General features: G+C 50.5%; 1 protein-coding gene across 10 annotated transcripts in view; it reads left to right on the forward strand.

Annotated features, from left to right (window-relative positions):
- The window catches only part of ANK1 (ankyrin 1), a 111,278-nt gene that overhangs the window by 9,340 nt on the left and 77,803 nt on the right, over positions 1-24,135 (forward strand). For all 10 annotated transcript variants that reach the window (XR_011462872.1, XR_011462871.1, XM_070364243.1 and 7 more), the window contains exon 3: positions 20,154-20,252. Coding sequence is in view for 8 of the 10 variants with exons in the window: in XM_070364243.1 (XP_070220344.1) it covers positions 20,154-20,252 (99 nt within the window). In the remaining 2 variants the exon portion in view is untranslated. The remainder of the gene's footprint in view (positions 1-20,153; positions 20,253-24,135) is intronic.

Below are 24,135 nucleotides of genomic sequence, written 5' to 3' on the forward strand. Positions count from 1 at the left end.
GATGGACAGGGAAGCCTGCAGTCCATGGGGTTGCAAAAAGTTGGACACGACTGAAAGACTGAACTGAGTTGATAGGTTCAGCGCAAAAGGTTGCCTTTGGGGAAATGGACACTCTGGCCCCATTTCTTTCGTGGAAAGGGACAGAGGAGCAAAGTCTGGGGGCCACGAGAGGGTGCTGGAGGGCTCAGGAGAGGGGCTGTGTGAGCCGTCATGGTGTCCCCGCCCCCTCCAGGTGGGGGCACCTGCAGACGCACTCCTGGGGGGCCAGGAGGCAAGCTCCTCGCTTCCTTCGTTCAGGCCCAGTAACGCAGATGAGCGTCCCTCTGCAGGGAAGCTCCCGGTGAGAAGCACCAGTCTCCCCAGAGGCCCTTCGAGGGTTAAGACACCCACTCTCCAAGGAGCTGCTTAGCAGGATTGGGGGCAACTGTGTGGTCCTGAGCCCTGAGCCATGGGCAGGTTCTGAGCACACAGGCAGGGCTCTTTCCTGAGGGGGCTGCTGCCGGTGAGTCCCCGCGAGCCCAGCCTCTCCCTGGGCCACAGCTCTGCAAGGCCCCTCCTCGGTCCATCACGGGCTCAGCCAGCATCCAGGCCACATATGCACATTATGGGCGCTGTCTCCGATAGGCTTAGTGCCGGAGGAGACTGCTAACTGCTGCCAGTGAGGAAAGAGAGGGGATGATGGTTAAAGGAAGGGCTCCCCGTGTGCAAAGCCCCTCCTGTTGGTTTAGTCCTGCGGCTCCTTCACCCCGCCACCCCTCCAGATCTAGGCTCCACTGGTCCTCGTCTTTCGCTCTGTGCCTGCTGCAGAGCCACCCCAGGACCGCCAGTGTCGCCGGAGCCTCCTTCCCATGTTACAGGGCGATCGGGCTTTTGCTCCGAGTGGACATACAGGGGGAGAGGATGACCGGGCACCGGGGGCCGGGGTGACGTGGGTCAGGACCTAAAGCTCAGCTCACCTTGGCGCACCCCTGGGACGGCACCCTGACTCTGTGACGTGCAGAGACCCATCCCCCTTAGGGGATGAGAGCGTCTTCTCTTTAGAGCACACGCTCACGGTTCTGAGAAGATTAAAACACAGGCTCTTGTCCTGGGGTCACTGCTCGAGAATTTGCTTCCATTGGATCCTTTTGAACCGATGGACTGCAATCACAGTGACAGGGCAAACGCCGATCCTTACATAAGTAACACACTTTCAGAGGATGTTTCGTGGAAAGAACGAGAGTCGTTTGCCATAATCGGAAATAATTACTCTAAGTAGTGTGGAAAGAGGCTTATATAAGAGACATCTGAATATTCAGGGCAGCTTCCTTGGTGCATAGATTTTTGTCTACTGATTTTTATCACCATGATTACGGTTGTAGAAAAGAACAAATCCACACACAAGGACACACACAGCTACATGTCCCCATGCCAGTATCTCTACGTAAATACTCCTTTCATTTATCCAAGCGTTTTTCAAGCTTCAAACCCACGTCGTCCATGTCTTCCCGGATACCTCCTCAAGTGTAGAGCTGGGCTTTAGGGATTTAATAGTTAAGAAACAAAAGCCATCCTCCTCATCCACCCTGACCCATAGTCTACTGACTGTGAGAGCTGTTAATTGAGTAATCACGCAAACGGAACTGCAGACAAGCTATGCTAGGAGCCCAGGAGGAAAGTCACAGGGAGTTAGGAGAGTCTGTAAGAGAGACTCGGGGTAGGGCAGGAGGTCAGAGAAGGCTCCTGGAGGAAGAGCTATTGAGCTAAGGGGTGAGTCAGGGTTAACGAGGGGAGGGAGGGAAGAACATTCCAGAAGCAGAGAAGAGGCCCGAGAGTTTAGAGGGGAGGGTGGCAGAGCGGCTGCAGGAGGGAGGGAGAGATCAGGAACCAGATGAGGCAGGAGAGGTGACCTCGGGGCTGGACGCAAGAGGCAGGGGTGACGGTCACAGCAGCCAACGCCTGGGTCAGGTGCCCCAGGGCCCAAGCCATGTGTGTGCATCACGCGTGTGGGCACGTGTGCGCCCGCATGTTTCCTGCTCCACTGCACATGAACCCTCTGGTTGCAGAGTGAGGCGGGGGGTCTGGGGCGGGGCCAGAGCAGCCAGAGCGGCAGGGGTGCGGGACGGACCGAGAGGGATGGAGGCATTTCAGCCTTTGACCGCCTACACCACCGCAGGCACGTGTCCTGGTAGAGCGTCCACCCGGCTTGTAGACCCGGTGAGGGGCGCCGATCTTTACCCTGAGAGCCGAGGGGAGCGACCACAGATTCAAGCGCAGGAGCGGGGGCGGCAGGTGGCAGGGCCCACGGGCGGATACAGGAGAGCCGGTTTTCAGATGATGGCAGTGGTCTGGGAGGGACGTGTCAGTGGCCCAGGTAAGGGTCGTGGCCGTGGGGATGGATGAGTTGGACAGATGTGGGGGAAGGGGGAGGAGACTTCAGAAGGGACCCTCAGATGTCTGGCTTGTGCTGGAGGGTGGGTGGGAGCGACCTTTGCTCACTGACCCAAGAACTAGGAGCCGGTGTGTGGAATCGGGGTGAAGAGACGAGAACGGAGTGGGGATCCTCTTACAGAGACTTTGAGGAATCTGGATATTTGAGCCTGGAACCCAGATAAGAGGTCCAACCCAAAGATAGATATTTGGAAACCATTCAGCACTCGAGGAAGCGAAGTTCTGGCCATTGGCTGATGAGAACAAGATGGAGAGGTGTGTCAAATCCAACCCCTCAGCGTCAATCCACACGTGTGGCGGTCAACGCACCCGTGCTTATTAAACACCTTCTTTGTGCCAAGTATTGGGCGCTGAGCAAGATAGTCAAAAGGGACGACATCTGTGATGTTTCAGCTGGTGAAGAAGACGGGCAACAAGAGAGCAGGCATCTCCCATCTGCGGGTGAGACAGCCCGTGGAGGGGGGGGCTGAGGGGTCTCGTCTCGAGGGTGGTTAAGGCAGGCCTCTCTCAGGGGGGGATTTGAAAAGAAGTAAGGGAGAATCATGTGGTTTCCGGAGGCGAGCAGTCTTGGACGACGGCGGGGGGGGGGGTGTGCAAAGGCCCAGGGGCAGCATCGGGTTGGTTTGTTTGGAGAAGAGCAGGAACAGGGTGGCTGCAGTGGAGGGACGGAAGGGAGGCATGGTGGGGGCAGGACAGGGTGGCTGCAGTGGAGGGACGGAAGGGAGGCATGGTGGGGGCAGGTGGGGACATCGCTGGGGCTGAAGCTTGAAGGGCTTTCGGGTCACGGCGAGGACCTGGACTTCGCTCCAAGGGTGACAGGAAGTCTTTGGAAGGTGCTCCGTCTGACTTAATATGTAAGAGGTCACCCTGGCTGCCATGTGGAGGATCGTCTCGGGACACAGAAATGGAAGCAGGGAGATGGTGGGGTGTGAGGGAGGGGCCAGGCAGAACCCCGAGGGGGCTTTGAATAAGGGAGAGACAGCACAGAGGGTAAAGCCCAGCAACTTGCCTCCCCAGGGTCACATGGTCATCGCCTTGGCTAGGGCACATGGGGTGTGGGGCCTGGGGACCCTCACTCAGCCCAGGACCGTGTCATTCTCATCACCGGGGCTACCGCATGGCAATGGACTGGTTGGGCTGTGTCTCAACTCAGAGGCCGTCGTGAGGACCCCGTGGTTCCCAGGGCCTGAAGCTACGTCCCCTGCAGTCACTCTGTATCTCTCACAGCTCTGCGTGTCCAGCCGCCCAGAGTGGCCGTGTCTGATCTGTCCCAGTAGACGCTAGGTGTCTGGGGGCGAAGTCCACGGCTGCCTCTACCCATAGCACGTGGCACACGACGTGTTGTGTGATCAATACTGAGCTGAATAAATGGCTGCATGATTAGGCACATCCTAACATCAGCTTCCCACGTCCAGTTTCCAGATTGGGTGCTAGATTGCAGTATTAAATTAAAATATTTTATTATGGAGGCCACAGCAAGGTAAAATAGTACTTTTCTGGGATGAACTGATTGGCCGTATGCACTTAGCCATCAGCCCAATGAAAAGAGAACAAGAGGAGACCAAGTCAAAAGTCCTCTGTTCTCTCGGGAGAACAGAGAACAATTCCTATAATTGCCAGGTCTACACAGGGCTCTGACCAGGAACAGCCTGCTCTAACTCTAGGGACAAAAAGCCTCACTGTTTTAGGTTTCGTCTCTGTCCTTCTGACGCTGACCAAGCCTGGCCTACCTGATAGGAACAGAGTTCCTTGAGACCCTTGGAGGAAGTTGCACGTCTGCAGTGCTGGCCCCGGGCAGAGAGTTAGGAGAGCGTCACCTGGAGCATCCCAGTTACCTCCACCCACTAGCCTGTCATCGTTCTCCGCAGCCTGACCCACTGCTATGCGTCTCTGTATCTCGTCATCATTCTCTGTCTTCCCTGCTGTGGTGGAGGCACCCCGACGGGCAAGGGCTTTGTTCTGTTCAGTGCTCCTTGTCAGGGATTCTGCCTGGCACATGGCAGGTGCTCATAATTTCAGTCCTGAGCTGTATAGTCTGCTGGCACCACGAAAGCTGAACGCTTATGTATTCGGTGCCCAGCCCATGAAGGAGCTGCACCTATGCACTGCCACTATTTTTTTGTCTTAAAAATTTATTTATGTGTAAATTTTTATTGAAATGTAGTTACAATGCTATGCTAGTTTCAGGGATTCAGCAAAGTGGTTCAGTTATATATATATATATATATATAATTCTTTTCTTTGCTTCCATTATAGGCTGTTACAAGGGATTGACTATAGCTCCCTGTGCTATACAGTAGGTCCTTGGGGGTTATCTCTTTTGTATATGGTAGTGTGCTTTGCGTGCTCAGTCACTCAGTCGTGTCCGACTCTTTGTGACCCCATGGGCTAGCCCGCCAGGCTCCTCTGTCCATGAGATTCTCCAGACAAGAACACAGGAGTGGGTTGCCATTTCCTACGCCAGGGGGTCTTCCCAGCCCAGGGATTGAACCCACGTCCCTTGCGTCTCCTTGCATCAGCAGGCGGATCCCTTCCCCCTGAGCCACTCGGGAAGCCCCTGTGTACGATAACGTGTGTATTTTAATCTATCCCTCCTTCCCTTCTCCTGTGGTAACCGGGAGTTTGTTTTCTATGTCTGTGAATCTATTTCTGTTTTGTGAGTTCACTCGTAGTTTTTTTTTTTTTTTTTTGATTCCACATATAAGCGATATCATATGGTGTTTGTCTTTCTCTGTCTGGCTTGCTTCCTCCAGTGTGATCATCTCTAGGTCCATCCACATCGTTGCAAATGTAAGCACTGCCACTTTTAAGAGCATAATGAAATAGTCGCTCTCAGGATAATGACTCTTTTTCAGGATGGCGGTTTTGGCACCAGCCACATGCGTCAAATGTGTGGCAATATTTGCTGCCGAAGCCAGAAGCTCGACCATCTGAGCAATCACAAAAACATAAACAATTTCCAGCACAGCCCACGAGAGCGTGCAAAACTGTCCGAGTTCCATCGATGTTCCCTAAATTTCCACGTGTGCCTTCCACACACAGCCCACCACTGCTGGGTACTCGTTTATCTTGAAGGTGAAGGGTTTTCAGCATTTCAGATACACGGAGCACCTGAACAAGAGCCACGGAATAATCTTTTCTGCAGCAGCCAAATGCCAAGTCTTCCGATCAGGAGTCACTGGGCTCTGGTGATTGTGATAATTGCTACCTTTCCAAATTACAGTCTTAGAGCTTAGAGGAGAGCGGGGCATTCAACTCTCACTTTTGTAGCTCGGAAAGCTGAGGTTCAGAGATTACTTCTGAATGTCTTCTGAGCTTTATGACTTTGGATTTGGAGAGGTGGGTTGGCAAAGACCACCTGAAGTTTCTCTGCTCATTCATTTATTCTAAAAATTTTAGATGTATTTAGAATTTTTTTCTATTTGGTTTTTTTCCTTTTTAAGAATTTATTTTATTGAAGTGAAGTTGATTTACAATGCTGTGTTCATTTCTGCTGTACAGCAAAGCGATTTGGTTATGCACATAAATTCTTTTTCACATGCTTTTGCAGTATGGTTCACCACAGAATATTGAATAGTTCCCTGTGCCACACAGTAGGACCTTGCTGTTTACCCACTCTACATACACGAGTTCCACAAACATAAACCGAGCACTTACAATGCCCCCAGCACGTTGGTAGACCCTTAGTTCATCCATGCCCTGCTCTCAGAGAACTCAAAGGCTAGTAAGGAAGCCCAGCTTGGAAATAGAAGCTTGCACATCTAGTAGCATCCAGGAGGAACACACAGGCTGTTTTCATTCATTCACTCCACACACTCCTTGAGCTGCTCTACTAAGCCACGTGCTGGCCACTAAGAGGGAGTCCCAGCGTCGACTCCCCCGTCGCTCCCAGCCTGGGGGTGGTGGCTGGGATGCCAGTGAGTCAGAGAAAGCCTCGGAAGAAAGAGTGGGAGTCTGCCAGGGAGACTGGGCATGGGGAATTGTAGTGAGAAGGAGCGGTCGCTGCAGAGGCAGGGGCGGTGAAGGGTGTGGGGAGTGGGCAGGGAGTGAGGTTGGGGGAAATGAAATGTAAGAGGGCAGGGTGGGGGCAGTCAGGTTAGGAGGGTACGTCTGGATCAAGGTCAATATGCAGCCTGTTACTCTTCTCTGGATTCATCTTTTTTTTTTGCTGCAACGCGTGGCATGCAAGATCTTAGTTCCCGACCAGGAATTGAACCCACACCCCCTGCAGTGGATGTGAAGAGTCTTAACCTCTGGACCCCCGGGGAATTCCCCTCTGGCATCATCTTTTGCTTAGGAACTGCTCATCGGCATAGAGATTGTGTTCATCTACATCCTCCCCTAATTCTACCTGTACCCCCCACAAACTCACGCAGAAAGCCTCTCCATGTAATGACAGGGTAACACATGAAGCCTTCTGGTGGGCTTCCCAGGTCACTCATGGGTAAAGAATCCACTTGTAATGCAGGAGACCTGGGTTCGATCCCTGGGTCAGGAAGATCCCCTGGAGGAGGGCATGGCAACCCGCTCCAGTATTCTTGCCTGGAGAATCCCATGGACAAGAGGAGCCTGGCGGGCTACAGTCCATGGGGTTGCAAAGTTGGACAACCTGAAGCGACTGAGCGCACACGCACAAGCCTTCTGGAAGCATGCAGCTCTGGATGAGTGATGAGGAGAAGGGGAGGATGTGTAGTTGCAGCCCCCATGTGGGAGAGAGGTGGTCCTGGGGAGAAGGGGAGTGCAGGTGAATGAGGGGAGTGCCAGATACCCCAGCGTCCAGTTCCAGGGACTCTCCTGGAACTCCAGTTTCCACCAGAAAAAGATGTTTATGAAAAAGACAGAACCTGAAAACCTCCTTCCCCTGAATTATTTTAAATAGGTAAATTACTTCTGCATTGCAGCAGAAATGAGCTATTTGATGTTCATCTTGCTAATTACAGTGACTAATTTATCGTTTGAAAGGAAGTTGATTGCTTGACTGGAGTCATAGTGACCCGTGGTGTTTAAGAATCGCAGGTTTCAGCTCTCGGGTGTCTCTGCTTTCTCAAGCCCCTCCAGGCACGTCCACTTTGAAGGCCCGCATCCCTTTTGTGGGGTGGATGATAGAGCAGGTGCTTCATTAGTAAGGTCTTCCTGGGCTGCAGCCGGGGTCTCCCGATACTGAACTCCAAGGACGGGCTGACTGTGCAGCGGGCCCCCCCTTCTCTGGGCAGCCTTCCTTGTGCTGGTTTTATCTTCATTTTCCTTCCCTCCTGGTGAAGGCAGAGTCAACAGACCCGCTTCGGGCAAATAAAAATGCCCACTTGTAGCAACAATGGGGACATCTCTGGGACCCTAGGGACTAGAAAGGTTGACAGCATCATCAGAATGATCTAGCATGCATCGCAAGGAAAGCACACCTTCCAAAGTCCACTCAGTGGTTTGACTGCTCCGAGTTTATAACATGAAGACCAGATGTGCCATCTTCGTTTCGAGAGACTGAAAAGAAAGATAGCTCTGTGTGCGTGTCGGGTGGCATGCGTGTGAGGTCAGTTCCGCCAACGCCTGGGGAGCACGCAGTGAGTGCCCAGGCTCCAGGCTGGCACTAGAGGTACAGGGAGAAGCGGGATTCTGCAGACAGTCCTACTTGGGGACAGAGACACAAGAGCTGGTAGACTCAGTGATAAGGTAGGGTCATCAAGTGCCCTGGGGATATGGTGGGGACAGCGACTAACTTTGGGAGCTGGGAATACAGTGTAGAGGGGGTGAGAGAAGGACAAGGGAAGTCACAGAGGAAAATGACATGGGATCTGGGCCTTGGAAGATTTACCTCCCTGGCTAACAGAGGAAATGTAAACACGGTTCGCTTTCTTTCCGAGTAGAATAGACCAGGCGTGTGAATTTGTCCTGGCATCGTTGACACTTGACTGTGAATCTCTAATAGCCACGTTTTTGGCATTTGTGAGAACCATCTTCCTAGGTTTCATTGTTTCATGATTTTTAATTTAACAGCGGGTGAATACAGGGTGGTTGCTGAAAAAGTCACCCTTTATATAAATACAGAAAGTCGATCTCCTGTAAGTCTCCCCTTCTGCCCCCACTTCCCCCAATTCCCTGTGAGAAGTTTGGCGTCAGTCTTGTATCTTTCTCTGCATCTCTGCAAGCAGAAACATATCTGTTGATTGTCTCCTGAGAGTGCCTACAACTGTTTGATTCTGGAATTGCGGAATTAAGAGGAAACAGGCTGGGACTTCCCTGGCGGTCCCGTGGCTGAGACTCCACGCTCCCAATGCAGGGGGCCCGGGTTCAATCCCTGGTCAGGGGTCCCGCATGCCACGACTAAGACCTGCTGCAGCCAAATAAATAAATATTTAAAAATACAAAATAAGAGGAAGCAGGCCTGCCAATTTGAAGACTCACAGACGGAGACCCCGAAGGTGAAGTGACATGTCTAGACATTAGGAGGACAGCTGAGAGGCCTTTGTTTGGTATCTAATGTCCTTCCCCTAAACCCCGCTGCTCTGCTTCTGAGGGACTGGCTCTTTTTATCCTTTTAAAGGAAGGCCAAGGTCTCGGACGTGGACACTCTTTCCAGTCCATAGGAGGTATTCTTAGTGGCAGACCTGCATGTCAGAGTTCCATTGTCTTGTTGCCCTGAGCTCACCCTTTTCTGCGTGTCCCTAGGGGCCTCCAGCCCCTGCAGCTGCCAGGCAGCTGAGCTGGGAGGCTGCCCAGGTGTGTCCAGTGAGGAGCGGACAAGGGACCAGGTTGAAGCATCTCCTCCAAGAGCTCCCAAAGACATGTGGGTTTCTTTTTTTTTTCTTAAGATAATGAAAAGTGTTCAGGCATTTCCCTCCTTGTGAATATCCAGTAAACCCCAAATCATAAACAGTACCTGGGTCAGGAGATAAACTCCGGTTGTGATAGAGCAGAGGAGGGGCGTGCTCAGAGCTGCCCGTGAGCGTTCCTCTCAGACCCTGCGCCTTCCTCCCGGTTTCTGAGCTTCTCCTCCCTTCCCTGGTCCTGGACCAGAGACAGGCTGGCAAGGGAGACGAAGCGTGATTTCCCGCCAGGGTGACAGCCATCACCTCGGCTCTTTCTGGCTTCTGATGCGTTAGATCCAGGATCATGTATTTTTAGCAGACCTTTCCCACCAAGCGGTCACACAATATCCGGGTCAGGAGGAGGCTGCAGGTGGGGGGCCTGCCCTCCCGTCAGCTGGTTCCCACGCAGGGCTTAGGCTGCTCTCTGGGGTTTCCAGCCTAGAACGGTCTCTCGACTCTGGTAAAGGTGGCACCTCTTGGGCCTGTAGAACTCAGGGATGTGTGTGCTCAGCCTCCCACACAGTCTCTGGTCCTAGATGTGCAGGAACCCCAGTGGGCCGCCCATCCTCTCCCACCATAGCCAGCGCCCAGGGTCACCCCCAGCTCTGCCTCGGCTTCTCTGACAGCCTCTTCTACCCTTACCCCGTGGCTCCCTCCTACCCAGCCCCTGGCTTTGTTTTTTAAAATTTTAAACTTTCGCACCTATAGAAAAGTTCCATGAACAGTACAAAGAATCCTCTGTCACCCAGATCCTCTGACCTTTCCTGTCTGTCGATGTGTAACATATACAGAGATGGTGTCATTCCCCGTCACTGCTAAACATCCGGTGGGTACCATATGGAAGTCAGGACACTTTCCCACATAATACAGGATCTCTCCAGGAGTACACTTCGGGCTCACTTGTCATGTCTTGTTGGTCTCCTTCGATCTGGAATGCTTCCTCAGTCTTGGCCTGTCTCACCTTCTTGCCCGTCTTCCATTCTGTACTTCGAACCCCAGCTGTGTCTGCAGACGTTTGCTGGTGACCAGGCTGAGGCCATGCATTCTTGGCAGGGTCCCGTAGAAATCAAGCTCTCTTTCCATATCCGAGGACGTTAACCTTGATATTGGTGTCTGCCAAGTTTTTCTGCTGTAAAATCATTGATTTTTCCCTTTGTGGTTGCTCAGTATTTTCTCGGGGAGGAATATTCCCATGTATTGCCAACACAAGTCTGTTTCCCGTCAGACTTCCAGCCACCATTCTTGGCAAAGACGGCTAGTTTCTGCCTGCGTTGGTTACCACTGTGATGGTTCCAAGGAATGCTTCTCCATCTTCGTCATTCCTTCTACATTTATTAGCTGATATTCCACTGAAGGATAAGCTTTCCCTTCTTTCTTACTGATTCGTTTTTTCATTATTTATTTATACCTGTTCAGACTCATGGGTTCATTTGATGGGTTGTAGTCTGATACTCGCGGATGTTCAAATCTGAATCAGGCCACTAGCAGGCTTTCCAGTACGCTGGCTTCTGTGTTCTCTGACATGTCCGCATCAGTCTTTGATTTCTTTACTTTATGGTGCAAGTTATCCCAGGGTCATTTTGTACTGTCCCTGCCCCAGTCCTGAATCACTCACTTTTCCAAGGCCTCTGTTTCCTTTGAGTGGAGCCTGGTTTGTAGACACCAAAATCTGGCCACTCAGGGTGCCCATTGCTACTGCTTTCACGTGTGTACACGCATCTATAACGACTTCTACATCTGTCTGTGTGTGTGTTTTTAAAAATCCCTGAGATCAGGCCAATGCTTCTAATCTTAATCCAAGACCTCAGGGCTCTTCCTAGTCTTTCCTCTTTCCAGGGTTTAAATTTCTTCAGACAGTGAGAAGCCTGACTCCACTGATTTGTGCCACCTTCAAAGCGCTTGTTCATTTGCTCTATGTACCCACCTCCCAAGCACTCCAGAGCAGCCCCCGCCTCCCTCTCAGATGCCTCTGCAAGGCACCCCTCTGGCTCACCGTCCTGCACGCTCAGATGCCAGCATCTTCTGACTGGCAGGTGAGGGAAGGGAAGGGGAAGAAAAGGGAAGATGGGAACATCTCCATTCCCTTTCGATTTTGTTTCTGTTTGGACTGAAAACTTAATGCAGGCAATTTGAGGACAGGCCCCAAGATTTACATTGTTGTAGTCATTTCTTTGTCAGAAGCTTAGTTCAAGCCCTTATCTCCTGAGCCCAGGATAATAGTCGCCTCGTCTCATCGTCTCCTTGGCCTTTGGTTTCCGTGGTCTCTGCCTCTCCTTCTTACCTGACCCTTTCTCTATTTCCCATCAATCTCAGAATTCAGACGAGGGATGGCCACCATTTTGACCTTTTTGTTTCTCTCCAGCGCCCCATTCAGATTCTTATTTCCTGCTCTGTTTCAGGGCGGCAGACCTGCAAATATATAACGTCAGTGATCTTGCTCCACAAATAAGAACCAATAATAGAGCAAAGCCAGAGGTCACAAATGCATCAGCAGGTTGTTATTCAGGAAATTAAGCTTCTGTAACATAGAGTAGAATACTTACCTTCTCTGGACGGATATAACAAGCTAACAGAGGATCCAGAGTGAACGGGAAAGTAGGTATAACGTATAAGAACTAGGTGTGTGATGCTCTGTGTGCACGTCCTTGTCTGTTATGGGAGAGGCTCTCACTGTTTGCCGACCACCTGAAGGCAAGTTACCTAGAAGCCCCTCTCCGGCTTCTTCTTGTTCCCCTCTGGGGTCCTTGGCTTCTTGGCTTTCTCTGCCGCTACTCTGGCTTGTTCTTCCAGGACTCCACTCCTTTCCTTCCCCATCAAAGCTTCCCCTGCCCAGGGCTCCATTGCCTCTGGCGGTAGCACAGCCAATTAATTAACCTGATAAGTCCAATCAATAGTAAGGTAGTAGGTGTTTATGAATAAAAAGGCCATGCTTCCCAGTCGCTACAGGAGCAGACATTGCTTAGCTCAGAGAAAAGGGGTAGGGGCTAGAATCATGAGTTTTGGGGGGCAGTGGGGTGGGAGGGGCAGGTGGGCACGATGTCCTTAGGACACAGCCAAAAACTGTACCCATGCGGGCAGGACCGGCTGTGTGTGCAGGTGAAAGGATCGCCAAGTGTGAGAAAAGGCGTGGAACACAGCACGTCCACACCAGCACACCAGCGTCAGCCTTGGAGGTGTTCTGGAGTTTCCAAAGAGGCCAAGGGTCTCCGGACACCGTGGCGTCTCCATCTGGAACAGTCCTCTACTCTGGACAGGACGAGAGTTTGAATTTCCTGTGACACGTCTCCTGTATTTGTACGTTGAGAAATCAATTAGCGTAATTGGGGCAATCAGAGACATGAAACAGAGGGATCATTTACTGAGAACAAATGTCTAGAATTGTCTGTTTTGCCAGTGGAATTTTTCACAGTTGGTACAAGAAAATACTGCAAATTAAATCATTCAGGCTGAGTGATTTTTTTTCCCTTTCTCCTTAAAAATGTTAAAAGAAACACAGCCTGGCTGAGATCTCCTCTCCCTCCCATCAGACAGATTGCTGCTCAGAAGAACCCACTAAATTGACATTTTACCTGAAAAAAAAAAAAAAAGAGCAAAGGCAGATGAACAACCCCAGGTGTGAGTGCTTGGCATAAATCTTTTTGCCAGAAAGATACTAAAATGGTTGTCTGCCGTGTTAAGACCATGTGGGACAAGATCATATGGCGGCCAGGTGGCCTGGGAGACTCAGGATAGAGTTTCTAGGATGTGAAAAGCTTCGAAGAACACTGCTCCCACCCTAACAGCAAAAAAAAAAAATGCCTGGATACTCTGCAGAATTACAGTTTCCCCTAAGCCTATCAGAAAGCTGAGATCTCAAGGCAGCAAGGTTGGCCGAATTCTCAAAAGAGACAAGCCCTCCTAGGAGAGGCCACCGTTTCAGTTTTGGTAGATCCAGGAGAGAAAAGCAGTTGCCATAAAGCCGACGTCTTAACAGATTCTTGGCTAGCAGGCCAGCGTGGCTGCAGTGTGTCTGGAACCTCAGACCTCTACGAGGTGCTCCTGAGAAATACTGGAGTAAATCAGATCAGAGAGCGTCCCTGGGGAGCAGACAGCTCGCCACAGGAGAGCAGGTGTTGCCTGCGACTGTGGGATCGGGGTGGAGGGGACCACAGACAAAGCCTTGCCTGCATTCCAGACTCTTCATTTAAGTGAAGCAAAAATAGAGTCTCTCCCCTTCGGACCCCAGGCAGAAATCCCGTGTCTAGGGGAGAAGTAGTCACACTGCCTCTGCCTTTGGTGAGGGTGGGAGAGCTTCCAGCCCCAGGACACAGCCAGAGACCCCTGCAGGAAAGCGGGGGCACAACCTCTGTACCCCTAGGGAGGGCGGGAAACTGGGGCCAGTAACTGTTTTGTACCAAGAAAAAAAAAGCAGCGGTCTGCTTCTGCTGGGGGAGGAAGAGCAAGGAAGTGTCACTCAACACCAAGTATAGAGACAAGGCATGTTTTGCTGCTATGGAGAAGAGGGGAAGAAATGATGAAAAAAAAACAACTTCCACCTTTCAGGTCCAAGAGCAAAGCCTGCCTAAGGCTGAAGCTGGGCCAGGACAGAAGAGAAGCTCTCTGCTCCAACCTTGTAACAAGGAAGAATGTAGGACTGCAGGGAGTGGGGCAAGAGTGTGGAGAAAGACCCCAGTGGAGGCACAGGCGTGCCAGGATGGGCTGGAAGCTGAGGGGAGATCGGGAACACAGAATAGGCCTCTGGCATCCCAGCTCCGGCTCTGGACTCAAGGTGACAGAAGCCTGCCAAAGGCTGTGTGCGCCAGGAGTCACCAAACACCCAGGCGCAGGCCAACTCCTGAGTGCATTGACCCAGCTCCCCCACCCCCACTTCTGTGCTAACAGCTTCTCAGAAGAAGAGGCATGCCCATTTCCAGACACAAATTACTTCAGTCTCTACTGTTCTTCTGTGTATAATGCCTGGCACTCAATTAAAAATTACTATACACACACGCACCCAAAGTAAGAGAAAACAAAGCATTGTCAATAGACAAAGCCATCAACAGAACCAGACTCAGAGATGACGACCTGGAGGTTGGAACTATCAGATGGACTTTAACTGTGCTTAATATGGATCCAGTAGGGAAAATGGACACTATTCACGAACAGAGGAAGTTTTAGCAGAGGGGTGAAAACTGTAGAAAGGTCTTAGTTGCTCAGCTCTGTCCCAGTCTTTGTGACCCCATGGACTGTAGCCTGCCATGCTCCTCTGCCCATGGAATTTTTCAGGCAAGAATACTGGAGTGGGTTGCTGTTTCCTTCTCCAGGGGATCTTCCCAACCCAGGGTTTGAACCCACATATCCTGTATTACAGGCAGATTCTTTATCATCTGAGCCACCAGGGAAGCCCCAACTATAAGAAAGAGCCCAGTAAGAAATGGGCTAGATTGTAAGAAATGCTAGAAATTAAAAAAAAAAAAAAAAAAAAACTTTCTTGGCAATGAGAAATTTATTCAACAGGCCCAAGAGTAGACTGGACACAGCTGAGAAAAGAAACAAGAACTTGATGATAAGTCTATAGAAATGATCGAAACTGGAGGAAAAAAGGAAAAGAGTAATGAAAGAGAAACAGAACCGAGCAGGAAAGGGCTGTGGAACAAAATCAGTTGGTCTAACGTGTGTGTAGGTGGAGACCCAGAAGCAGGTGTCTTTAAGAAGAGGAATTGGCAAGCTGGCATTTTCCTGAGAAAGGCACGTGTTAGAAAACGGCCACAAGTAGCTGCTGCTTTGCTCCCCAGTTTCTAATTTAGTTGAACCTTTTCCTCTAATATCCCTCCATCTCCTTCTTGTTTATCTTCTACACCCAGTTATTTGAGTGAAGGAATAGGTGATTTCTCCCCACAGTCCCCCTCAGTAGCCTGTCTGCCATTTGGCACGGAGTGGAGTCATTGTCAGGTTAGCTGGACCAGCTGAAAAGGTTTGAGGAAGATTCAGCAGCCTTTTACTTGTAGCCAACATCTTGGCAAATAGATGGGGAAACAATGGAAAGCGTGAGAGACTTTATTTTGGGGAGAGGGGGCTCCAAAATCACTGTAGATGGTGACTGTAGTCATGAATTAAAAGACGCTTGCTCCCTGGAAGAAAAGCTATGACCAACCTAGACAGCATATTAAAAAGCAGAGACATTACTTTGTTGACAAAGGTCCGTCTAGTCAAAGCTATGGTTTTCCTAATAGTCATGTATGGATGTGAGAGTTGGACTATAAAGAAAGCTGACCACTGAAGAATTGATGCTTTTGAACTGTGGTGTTGGAGAAGACTCTTGAGAGTCCCTTGGACTGCAAGGAAATCCAACCAGTCAATCCTTAAAGAAATCAGTCCTGAATATTCATTGGAAGGACTGATGCTGAAGCTGAAACTCCAGTAATTTGGCCACCTTATGTGAATAACTGACTCATTAGAAAAGACCCTGATGCTGGGAAAGATTGAAGGCAGGAGGAGAAGGGGACGACGGAGGATGAGATGGTTGGATGGCATCACCAACTCGCAAGCTCCAGGAGTTGGTGATGGACAGGGAGGCCTAGCGTGCTGCAGTCCGTGGAGTTGCAAAGAGTCGGACACGACTGAACGACTGAACTGAACTGATCGACTTGAGCCTTGATTTAACTCCAATACAGCACACAGATCCTGATTTTAAAGGGGTGGTAGATTACAGTCCGCCTCTGTCCATAGTTACAGCTAAGAGCAAGAAGCTCCCAGAATTTGCACCCCTCCCCTCTTTGTATTTGAGCAATAACAAATCTGCTGAAATAAATAGGTAGTATGAAATGAGGTGTTTATTCATAAAACATTCTTGAAATACTGAAAGTAGTCTCCTATACAGACTAGCTGTGCCTCTAATAAGTCAGTTGTACAAGTTTCTTCGTGTACATGTGCAGTAAAGTCACTTTCAGGCTTTCAGTGACTTCAGCTGCTGGAGGTGAGCAGTCATCCACCCGCTGAGCCCACCTACTGGACAAGACTTGCTGCAGTTGGTCTGGGGGTTTGTGCATCCCTTGTATTCAGCTGCTTCACAGAAGAAAGAGGAGGGCGCTTGATGAGAATGGCTGGGGACATGGTTTCTAGAATTTGAGCTCATGGGTTTGGAATTCAAACTCGCGTTGCCATTGTCAATGGACTTGCGCCCGTGGCTGCGTGCAGGCTGCCCTGAAAAGACCTCCATGAAGCTTTCTGACCCCTTTAACCAAGCAACTCCTTTCTCGTCTGTGCTACATGGTCCTATACCTGCATTTGGGGCATTGTTCACATGATTTCTCATTTGTCTATGCATCTCTTTTCTCTACAAAACTGAGTCCTTCGAGACTCAGGGTTTGTGTTTCAGGCCTCCCTAGCACCTAGCACGGTGCCACGCACGGAACAGGTCCTCAGTAAATGTCTGCAGAAGCAGATTAAGTGTGTGCTCGGCCTGAAGCGACGGTCGCTGGGACAGGAGTTTGTCACAGCCGTGACCAAACCTCTAGAGCCTTTTGCACACTTCTCATAGCTGTGCCATGTGGGGCTTACCCTGGAGTCCTGGTGAGGGCGCTGCATTCAGATCATCCCAGAAATGGACTTGAAAGTACCTTAGGGTGACTGGGTTACAAAGTGAGAAAAATGAGCCATCAAGAAGACATCTTTGAACCAGGAGCTGAGGTGGAAGCTGAGTAGAGTATTGGAGACGCTGATCTATTTAGACCATCCTTGTCTTCTGCCAGAGTGCAGCTTCGGGAGGGGCATGTGACTTAAGGAGGGAAGCAGAGGGGCTTCCTCAGGACCAGGGCAGCGAACGAGTAAAATCCTGGGGACCATCTACAGGGCTCGTGGCCAGCCCCACGGGGACGCTTACGGTGACTGGGAAGTCCCTCTAGGCTGCCTGGTAATCACAAAGGACAACCGTGCTTTCATCGTCTATGAAAAGAGACATAGTAGTCCCTCCGGTTGAAAAGAAACAAAAACGCAAACCCTTTCTTCTGGGGAATCAGGTTAGCTCTGTCTGTGGCGGTGCCCTAGAAAGGCTGTGTGACCTGAGCCAGGCATTTGACTGTTCCAGGCCTCCGTTTCCTCAGGATCCAGAGATCTCCAGCATCCTGCTGGACACCGGCCTTCTCCGGGCAGATAGTACACTGACCCTGAGGCTCCAAAGAGCAGGGACAGTCACCCTGGGGCTTTAGCAGTAAAAATGAGTGTTTTCTTTCTAGACTTGCCACTTCCCCAGCTTTGAGGCATATTCAGGGCCAGTAACTGCCCCCGGAAGGTGATTGCAACCCACAGCACCACTGAAACCCTAGCAGTCAACACACACACACACACACACACACACGCACGCGCGCACACACACACACACACACCCACCATGCACAAGCACAGCCACAGCCGAGACCGCTGCGGTGAGCAGACTGCGATTCCCATGACCACACACACGATCCTGAGTACCCGTGTAACCACGCTCAGCATGCCTGCGCTCAGCACACTGAACCTTCCAGACTAGGTGGCTGTTGGGTGTGTAGACGGGATTGCAGATCACAGTGCTGGTGAGGGAGAGGGTCTTCTGCCGTGAAGACCCACCCCAGTACTGAGTCAGGATGCAAAGCTGGAGAGTGGCTCCTGGGGCCACTAGCAGGTCACCTGACAAATTGCTTTTCTGCAAGTCTGTGTTTCCAAGATGATTTGAGGGGGGCTGGTGTACTTCAACCCCGAGCTGCCCTCAAGCCTACCCTTGGCTGTCTTCTGATACCCAAGGCACCTGTTGTATTTGCCGCATCCAAGACCCAACGTAAAGACGGTCTCATACACGTCCTTACTCTCGGGTCCCCTCTCCCGTCACAAGGCACCTGTGTCGCGTGCCTGCAGTGATCGCTCAGCACTCTCCTCTGTGGTTTTAGCAAAGCAATAGGACCCATCTGTTCATGGGTGGGGACACTACCACTCCCAAGCAGGATATGTGTGCTTTAACTGGAACCTTCTGAAAATGGTGCCCGGATGCAAAATGAAAGTGGGTGTTTCGGGACCCCGAGGTGGAGCTGCAGAGGGGTTTGAAGATGGGTGAGCCAAAGACCCCTCCACTCACATCAGCAAGAACCAAGTCCCTCCATCCTTGTGGCGAGGGTCTTTCTTACTGGCCAGAGCCCGAGGTGGCCCCGGGGCACCCCCTGAAAGGGGACGTGTGAGCACAGGGTTGAGCAGCAGAGGAGACAGGGAGGGGAACGTGGGAAGAAGGGAGAATTGCTGGTGGGGAAGGAGGTGGCTGGAGATCACTGACTGATGAAAACCATTCTCTATGTAGAACCGAGATCTCCTTCTGCATTGGAACTGACAGCCATCATGTAGTCACTTATCTGTGCTCTGAGTAACTCCCTTTGAATTCGGCTTTTGCCAGGAAGTTTTGAGATATCTGAGTGCAAGGGCAAACGAATCAGAGGCAGAGGGGGACCACTGGGGCTGACTGGCTCCTGACTCTAGGACCCAGAGGAATTCCACCGGGGCAGCTGGAGCTTCAGCTGCTGACTGAGGGAGTTCTGCTTTTGTGGACTGATGATTGGGCCTGAAAAATGTTTGCTTGTTTTTTTTTTCCCCCTAAAATTTAACTGTCAGACAAGTTTTGATCCTATTTGAAATGCCAAGGTAGCCAAGGGGCTATTTTATTTCACTGAAGTATAGTTGTTTACAACATTGTGTTAGCTTCGGGTATATACCAAAGTGATTCAGTTATACATGAGTGTGTGCTAAGTCGCTTCGGTCATGTCTGACTCTGTGACCCCATGGACTGTAGCCCACCAGGCTCCTCTGTCCCTGGGATTCTCCAGGTGAGAATACTGGAGTGGGTTGCCATGCCCTCCTTCAGTGGATCTTCCCGACCCAGGGATGGAACCTGCATCTCTTATATCTCCTGCTTTGGCTTGCAGGTTCTTTACCACTAGCACCACCCCGGGAACCCCTATATATTTACATATATTTTCAGATTCTTTTCCATTATAGGTTATTGCAAGATGTTGAATATAGCCCCTGTGCTGTACAGTAAACCCTAGCTGTTTATGTTATATGTATAGTCTTTTGTATCTGTTAATCCCACATTCCCAGTTTATCCCTCCCCAACTTCCTCTTTGGTTAACCATACATTTATTCTGTGTCTGTGAGCCTATTTGTTTTGAAAAGAGATTCATTTGTATTATTTTTTAGATTTCACTTATAAATGATATCATATACTTTTTCTCTCAGACTTATGATATACCCTAGAACTATTTTTTAGATAAATTATTGGCTTTATTTTATTATTATTTGGCCACACTGGAAGGGTTGTGTGATTTTAGTTCCCTGACCGGGGATTGAACCTGCACCCTCGGCAATGAAATCAAGGAGCCCCAGCAGCTGGACTGCCAGGGAATTCCCCCAAGGGGCTATTTTAATACTAACTCTTCTGTAGAGGAAATCTTACAGCCAGATGATTGATGGTATTTAGTTTTCCGATGACCTTCTTCCAAAATGCATTATTTTACTAAACATCCATCTAGCTCTACAAATGCTTAGGAGACCCGGGTGTTGCTGCTTTGCCGTTTCTGGTTGCTGCTGTGAAAATTAACCAGGGGGTTAAAGCTAGACCATCCCAGTTAAGTGGTGCCTGCGCCCGGCTAAGATGTGAATTTCAAGGTCGCTGCTGGTTTTATGAGAGCTTCCACACTTCATTCACACCCGAGGGTGGGGGGCTTGTTACCACCCTCTTTCTTTCCATCTGACTCGCTACAGAAACCCTGCTCTGGAGCCAGCCTGGCTCAGTCCTGAGCCTGGGTAGACACCCCTCCGGGGTCCCTTGGGTCTCCCCTTCCGGCCTTTCGCTTCCCCTCGGGGGCAGGAGCCTCAGGACACACGGAGCCTCTAACCCCACCCTCCCTGCCTCTCTGCTCTCCACAGAATGGGTTGAACGGCTTACATCTGGCCTCTAAAGAAGGCCACGTGAAGATGGTGGTTGAACTTCTGCACAAAGAGATCATCCTGGAAACCACAACCAAGGTACGTCTCTTGGGGAGCCAGAGCTCTCCCCTGAAATTCACGCGTCGCCCCAAACCCGCAGGCCGAAGAAACCGGTCCTTCATGACGGAAACCCAGTCCTGCTTCTGAACGTCTCTCCTCCGTTCAGTTGCTTCCTAGGTCTATGAGCCCCTGAAGTCACTTGGAAAGCACAGGATCCCATTTCCACAAAATTCGGGGGGCCTTTATCCTCATCGCTAGACTATAAACCTAAAAACACAACCCCTCTCCCAGTGGCTTCACGCTGTCCCAGGCTGAGAGCACTGGAAGGTCCACAGGCAGGCGCCTCGTGTCCAAATCCTCGCTGAGGTGCTTCGTACTCTGTGACCTTAAGCGAGTGACTCAGCCAGTGAGAGGCCTTAGTATACGCATCTTTAAAATGGGGATTCTCATAGTCAGTTGCAGGATTGGTATGAAAGTTAAACATGGTACTGTATAGAAAATGTCTACATAGAAAGAAATAAGTATTGGTGACTATGTCATTTGTAAGGGCTTCGGAAGAATCCAGATCCCTCCCGTTCATTCTTCTCCAGCAGGTTCTTGATCATTTCGAGATCTTGCTCCTTGATCACTTCCAAACCCATCTGCTCTCTTTACTGGGTCCCTTGAACAGCGAACAGAGTTCTTTTTTACTCCGAGCATGGCTGGCATCACACCTCTCATAACAGGAGGCTTCTCCCCAAAGCAGTAGATTATAAACACCAGTGACTCAAGTCCAGAAACTACAACCATGAAATTGATGCATTGATACATGTTGCGAGTGCATTTATACGTGTTGTGAAATCAGTTTCATTTCTTTTGCATCTTATTTGTTTATTCAGCACCCTTCAGCCAGCGTTTAAAGACAAACAACATTAAATCAAACAATCACCTCTGTTTACCATGTCCTTTGTTACCTACGTCCTTCCTTTGTTACGTACATCCTGTGGGTTTTTTTTCCCCCTTGGCCGGTCCCCTCTGTGTCTTATTTTTCATTTCCTGTTTATTTAACGTGGCCTCGAGCACAGCGCTGATTTGTTTCACACAGCAAGCGTTTTGCTGCCTCGCGAGCTGAGAACAAGAAGAACAACACGTAGAGAACAGACATAATTTATGGTTATGAAGTGAGATACCAAAATATTATGAAAGTAGAATCGTCTCTGAGGTAGAAGTCTGTAATTTTCATGTCATTTCCCGAACGTGAAGAGATCTCACAGGTGAAATAGACTGACTTGCTCTTCCTGAGCGTGTACAGGGTATTTTATTTTCTAACCCCATGACAAACTGACTATTCACTGGAAGGACTGATGCTGAAGCTGGAGCTCCAGTACCTTGACCACCTGATGCAAAGAGCTGACCTATTGGAAAAGACCCTGAGGCTGGGATAGATTGAGGGCAGGAGAAGGGGACGACAGAGGATGAGGTGGTTGGATGGCGTCAGCGACTCGATGGACGTGAATTTGAGCAAGCTCTGGGAGATAGTGGAGGATAGCCAGGTGGGCAACTGTCCTTAGGGTTGCAAAGAGTCAGATATGGCTTCGCAACTGACAACAAATGACAGATACTGGCTGTTTCCACCCGCTTCCTCTGTGGGTGAAGGGTCTGCGGCTCTTTCTCTCCTGATGCTCTCGCCTACCTGGCTGCAAGCACAAGGCCGTCTGATAGGCTGTGGGGGACGGAGCGGCTGTGCTTTCTCTGGCATCCCCCCAGGAGCTGCAGAAACAGTACGCTCCAGCACGTTTTACGAGCTCCGAGTTTCCCCCTTTGATTGGTATTTTGCAAGCGAACACTTGGTGTGTCTTTGTTATTTATAGAGATGGTATAAGCCGGCGTGGTTTCTGAGGGCCCAACAGAGGGAGTTTAAAAAAAAAAAAGAGTGAAGCTGAAACCGTGGGCAAAGCAAGAATCACAACAGATTGGGGAATTGTAATGGGTCTCGCAAGCAGGAGCAAGATTAAAAAAAGACACGACTGAAAAGCCAAAACCAATATAGATTCCTAAACTGTGCTTAGAAATTTTAAAAGTGTGAAGCAAATGTGTTCCCTGCCTCCCACCTCCGCCTCCAGAGGCCAGCTGAGCATCCAGGCTGGTGGTGATCGAACATCGTTGACCGCCCCCCCTACCCCCGCCCTCACTCAGCATCTACCACAGCCACCCACCCTGGCGTGAGCTCTGGGACTCCCTGGAAATGGAGAAACTGGGTCTTTGTGGATCCAAATATAGCTAAGTAATTTTTCCTGCTGCTTTGAGGGCATGTTCCTTCACGCCGAGGGAGGGGCAGAGAAAAACCCATCTCCCTGTGACTCTGAACCCAAGGCTGGGGGGCTTTCTCCTGAGCCTTGCAGCGTGTGCAAGTGTGTGGATGGGGGGGTCCCTTCCTCAACCTGGGCTGCCTTCGGCCCAGATCATGAAGATGTCACGGGCTGAGACCCACAGCTGGGCCCCGACAGCCCTCCCTGGCCAGCTTTCTCTACGTGGGTTTATACAGTTGAGCCCTGCTGCAGTGGGTCAGGCAGGAAGGAGCAGATGGAAAGAAACATTTGATAACCCCTCCTGAGCTGGCCTGGTGCCTGGCCCACACGTGCTCGGCCTGTGCAAATAATTGGATGGACACAGCGTGCCTCCTTCTAGGTGGGGAGGCCTGGAGGTCCCAGTCCTGATTCCTAGAGAAGGTTCTTGTGCCAGCACCCTGTTCCTCTCAGTACAGGGAATGAATCAGACCCAGGTGCCAAGGCCTCTAAATGTAAGATCTTTGAACTTCTAAGAATAATGATAAATTAGCATCTATATACTCATTTCTGGCTCTTGCTCTCTGATGGACATTTGAGAAAGAACCCTTTTGCTTATCAAAAAGGAGAAATCAGAAAGACAAGTTCAGGAGGTAACCAGGGGACACTCCTCCCTGAATCATGTCACACGGTAGAGACAAGAACCTGAGCCCTGAGGCTCTGGGGCAGCAGTGACCCGTGGGGGCCCCTCACCCCCCAGGCGCTTGGATTTGATGCTCAGACTCCCAGGAGAGGCACTTGGTTCCTAGTGGCCGGTCAGTGGCCCCATCGCCAGGGCCGAATTTGAAATTCCAGTTCGGTGGGTTTCCCAAAATGCATTAGCAAGTGGATTAATTCAGTTAGAAACTAACTATAGTTAAAAACCATATGCCGAAAAAAGAAAAAGGGACTTCTCTGGTGGTCCGGTGGCTAAGTCTCTGTGTTCTCAATGCAGGGGGCCCAGGTTCGATCCCTGGCCAGGGAACTAGATCCCACATACTGCAACTAAGACGCAGCGCAGTCAAATAAAAATAATTATTAAAAAAAAAAAAACCCATATGCCGCATCACTGACTCGATGATGTCATCATTGATGGACATGAGTGTGAGCAAGCTCCAGGAGTTGGTGTTGGACAGGGAAGCCTGGTGTGCTGCAGTCCATGGGGTCGCAGAGAGTTGGACATGGCTGAGCGACTGAACTGAGCTGATATGCCGCCTGAACTAGAAAAAGTGAGGTCGTGAGAAATCTCTGCTCCTCACGTAGCAGAGGGCCAGATGGGTGCAGCTGTGGTCCTTATTTGATGGACGTTGTCAAGTGCCTGCCGCTCCTGGAGCAGGGGTGCCCTTGGAGTCACGTGGGTGAGAGGGACTTCACAGAGAAGCAGGGAGGAGCCAAGCAGGGAGGCGGCGTCCTGGAAACAAATGACGCCTACAGGACCCAAGCCTATCCAGAAAGTGCAGTTACACACACCCAGGACGGAGCCAGACAAGAAACCCTGCCTGTCCCCCCACCTTCTCAGAACCTGGCTTCCTAGTCTCTGCTCTCAGTTCTCAGCTTTTAAAAAGTTTACTTTAACCAGTCCCTCCCATCAGGAAGCTTACACAAGCCTCAGTCTCCTC

This window comes from Bos mutus, chromosome 27 (genome assembly GCF_027580195.1).
Source record: "Bos mutus isolate GX-2022 chromosome 27, NWIPB_WYAK_1.1, whole genome shotgun sequence".
In the NCBI taxonomy this organism is placed as follows: Eukaryota; Metazoa; Chordata; class Mammalia; order Artiodactyla; family Bovidae; genus Bos; species Bos mutus.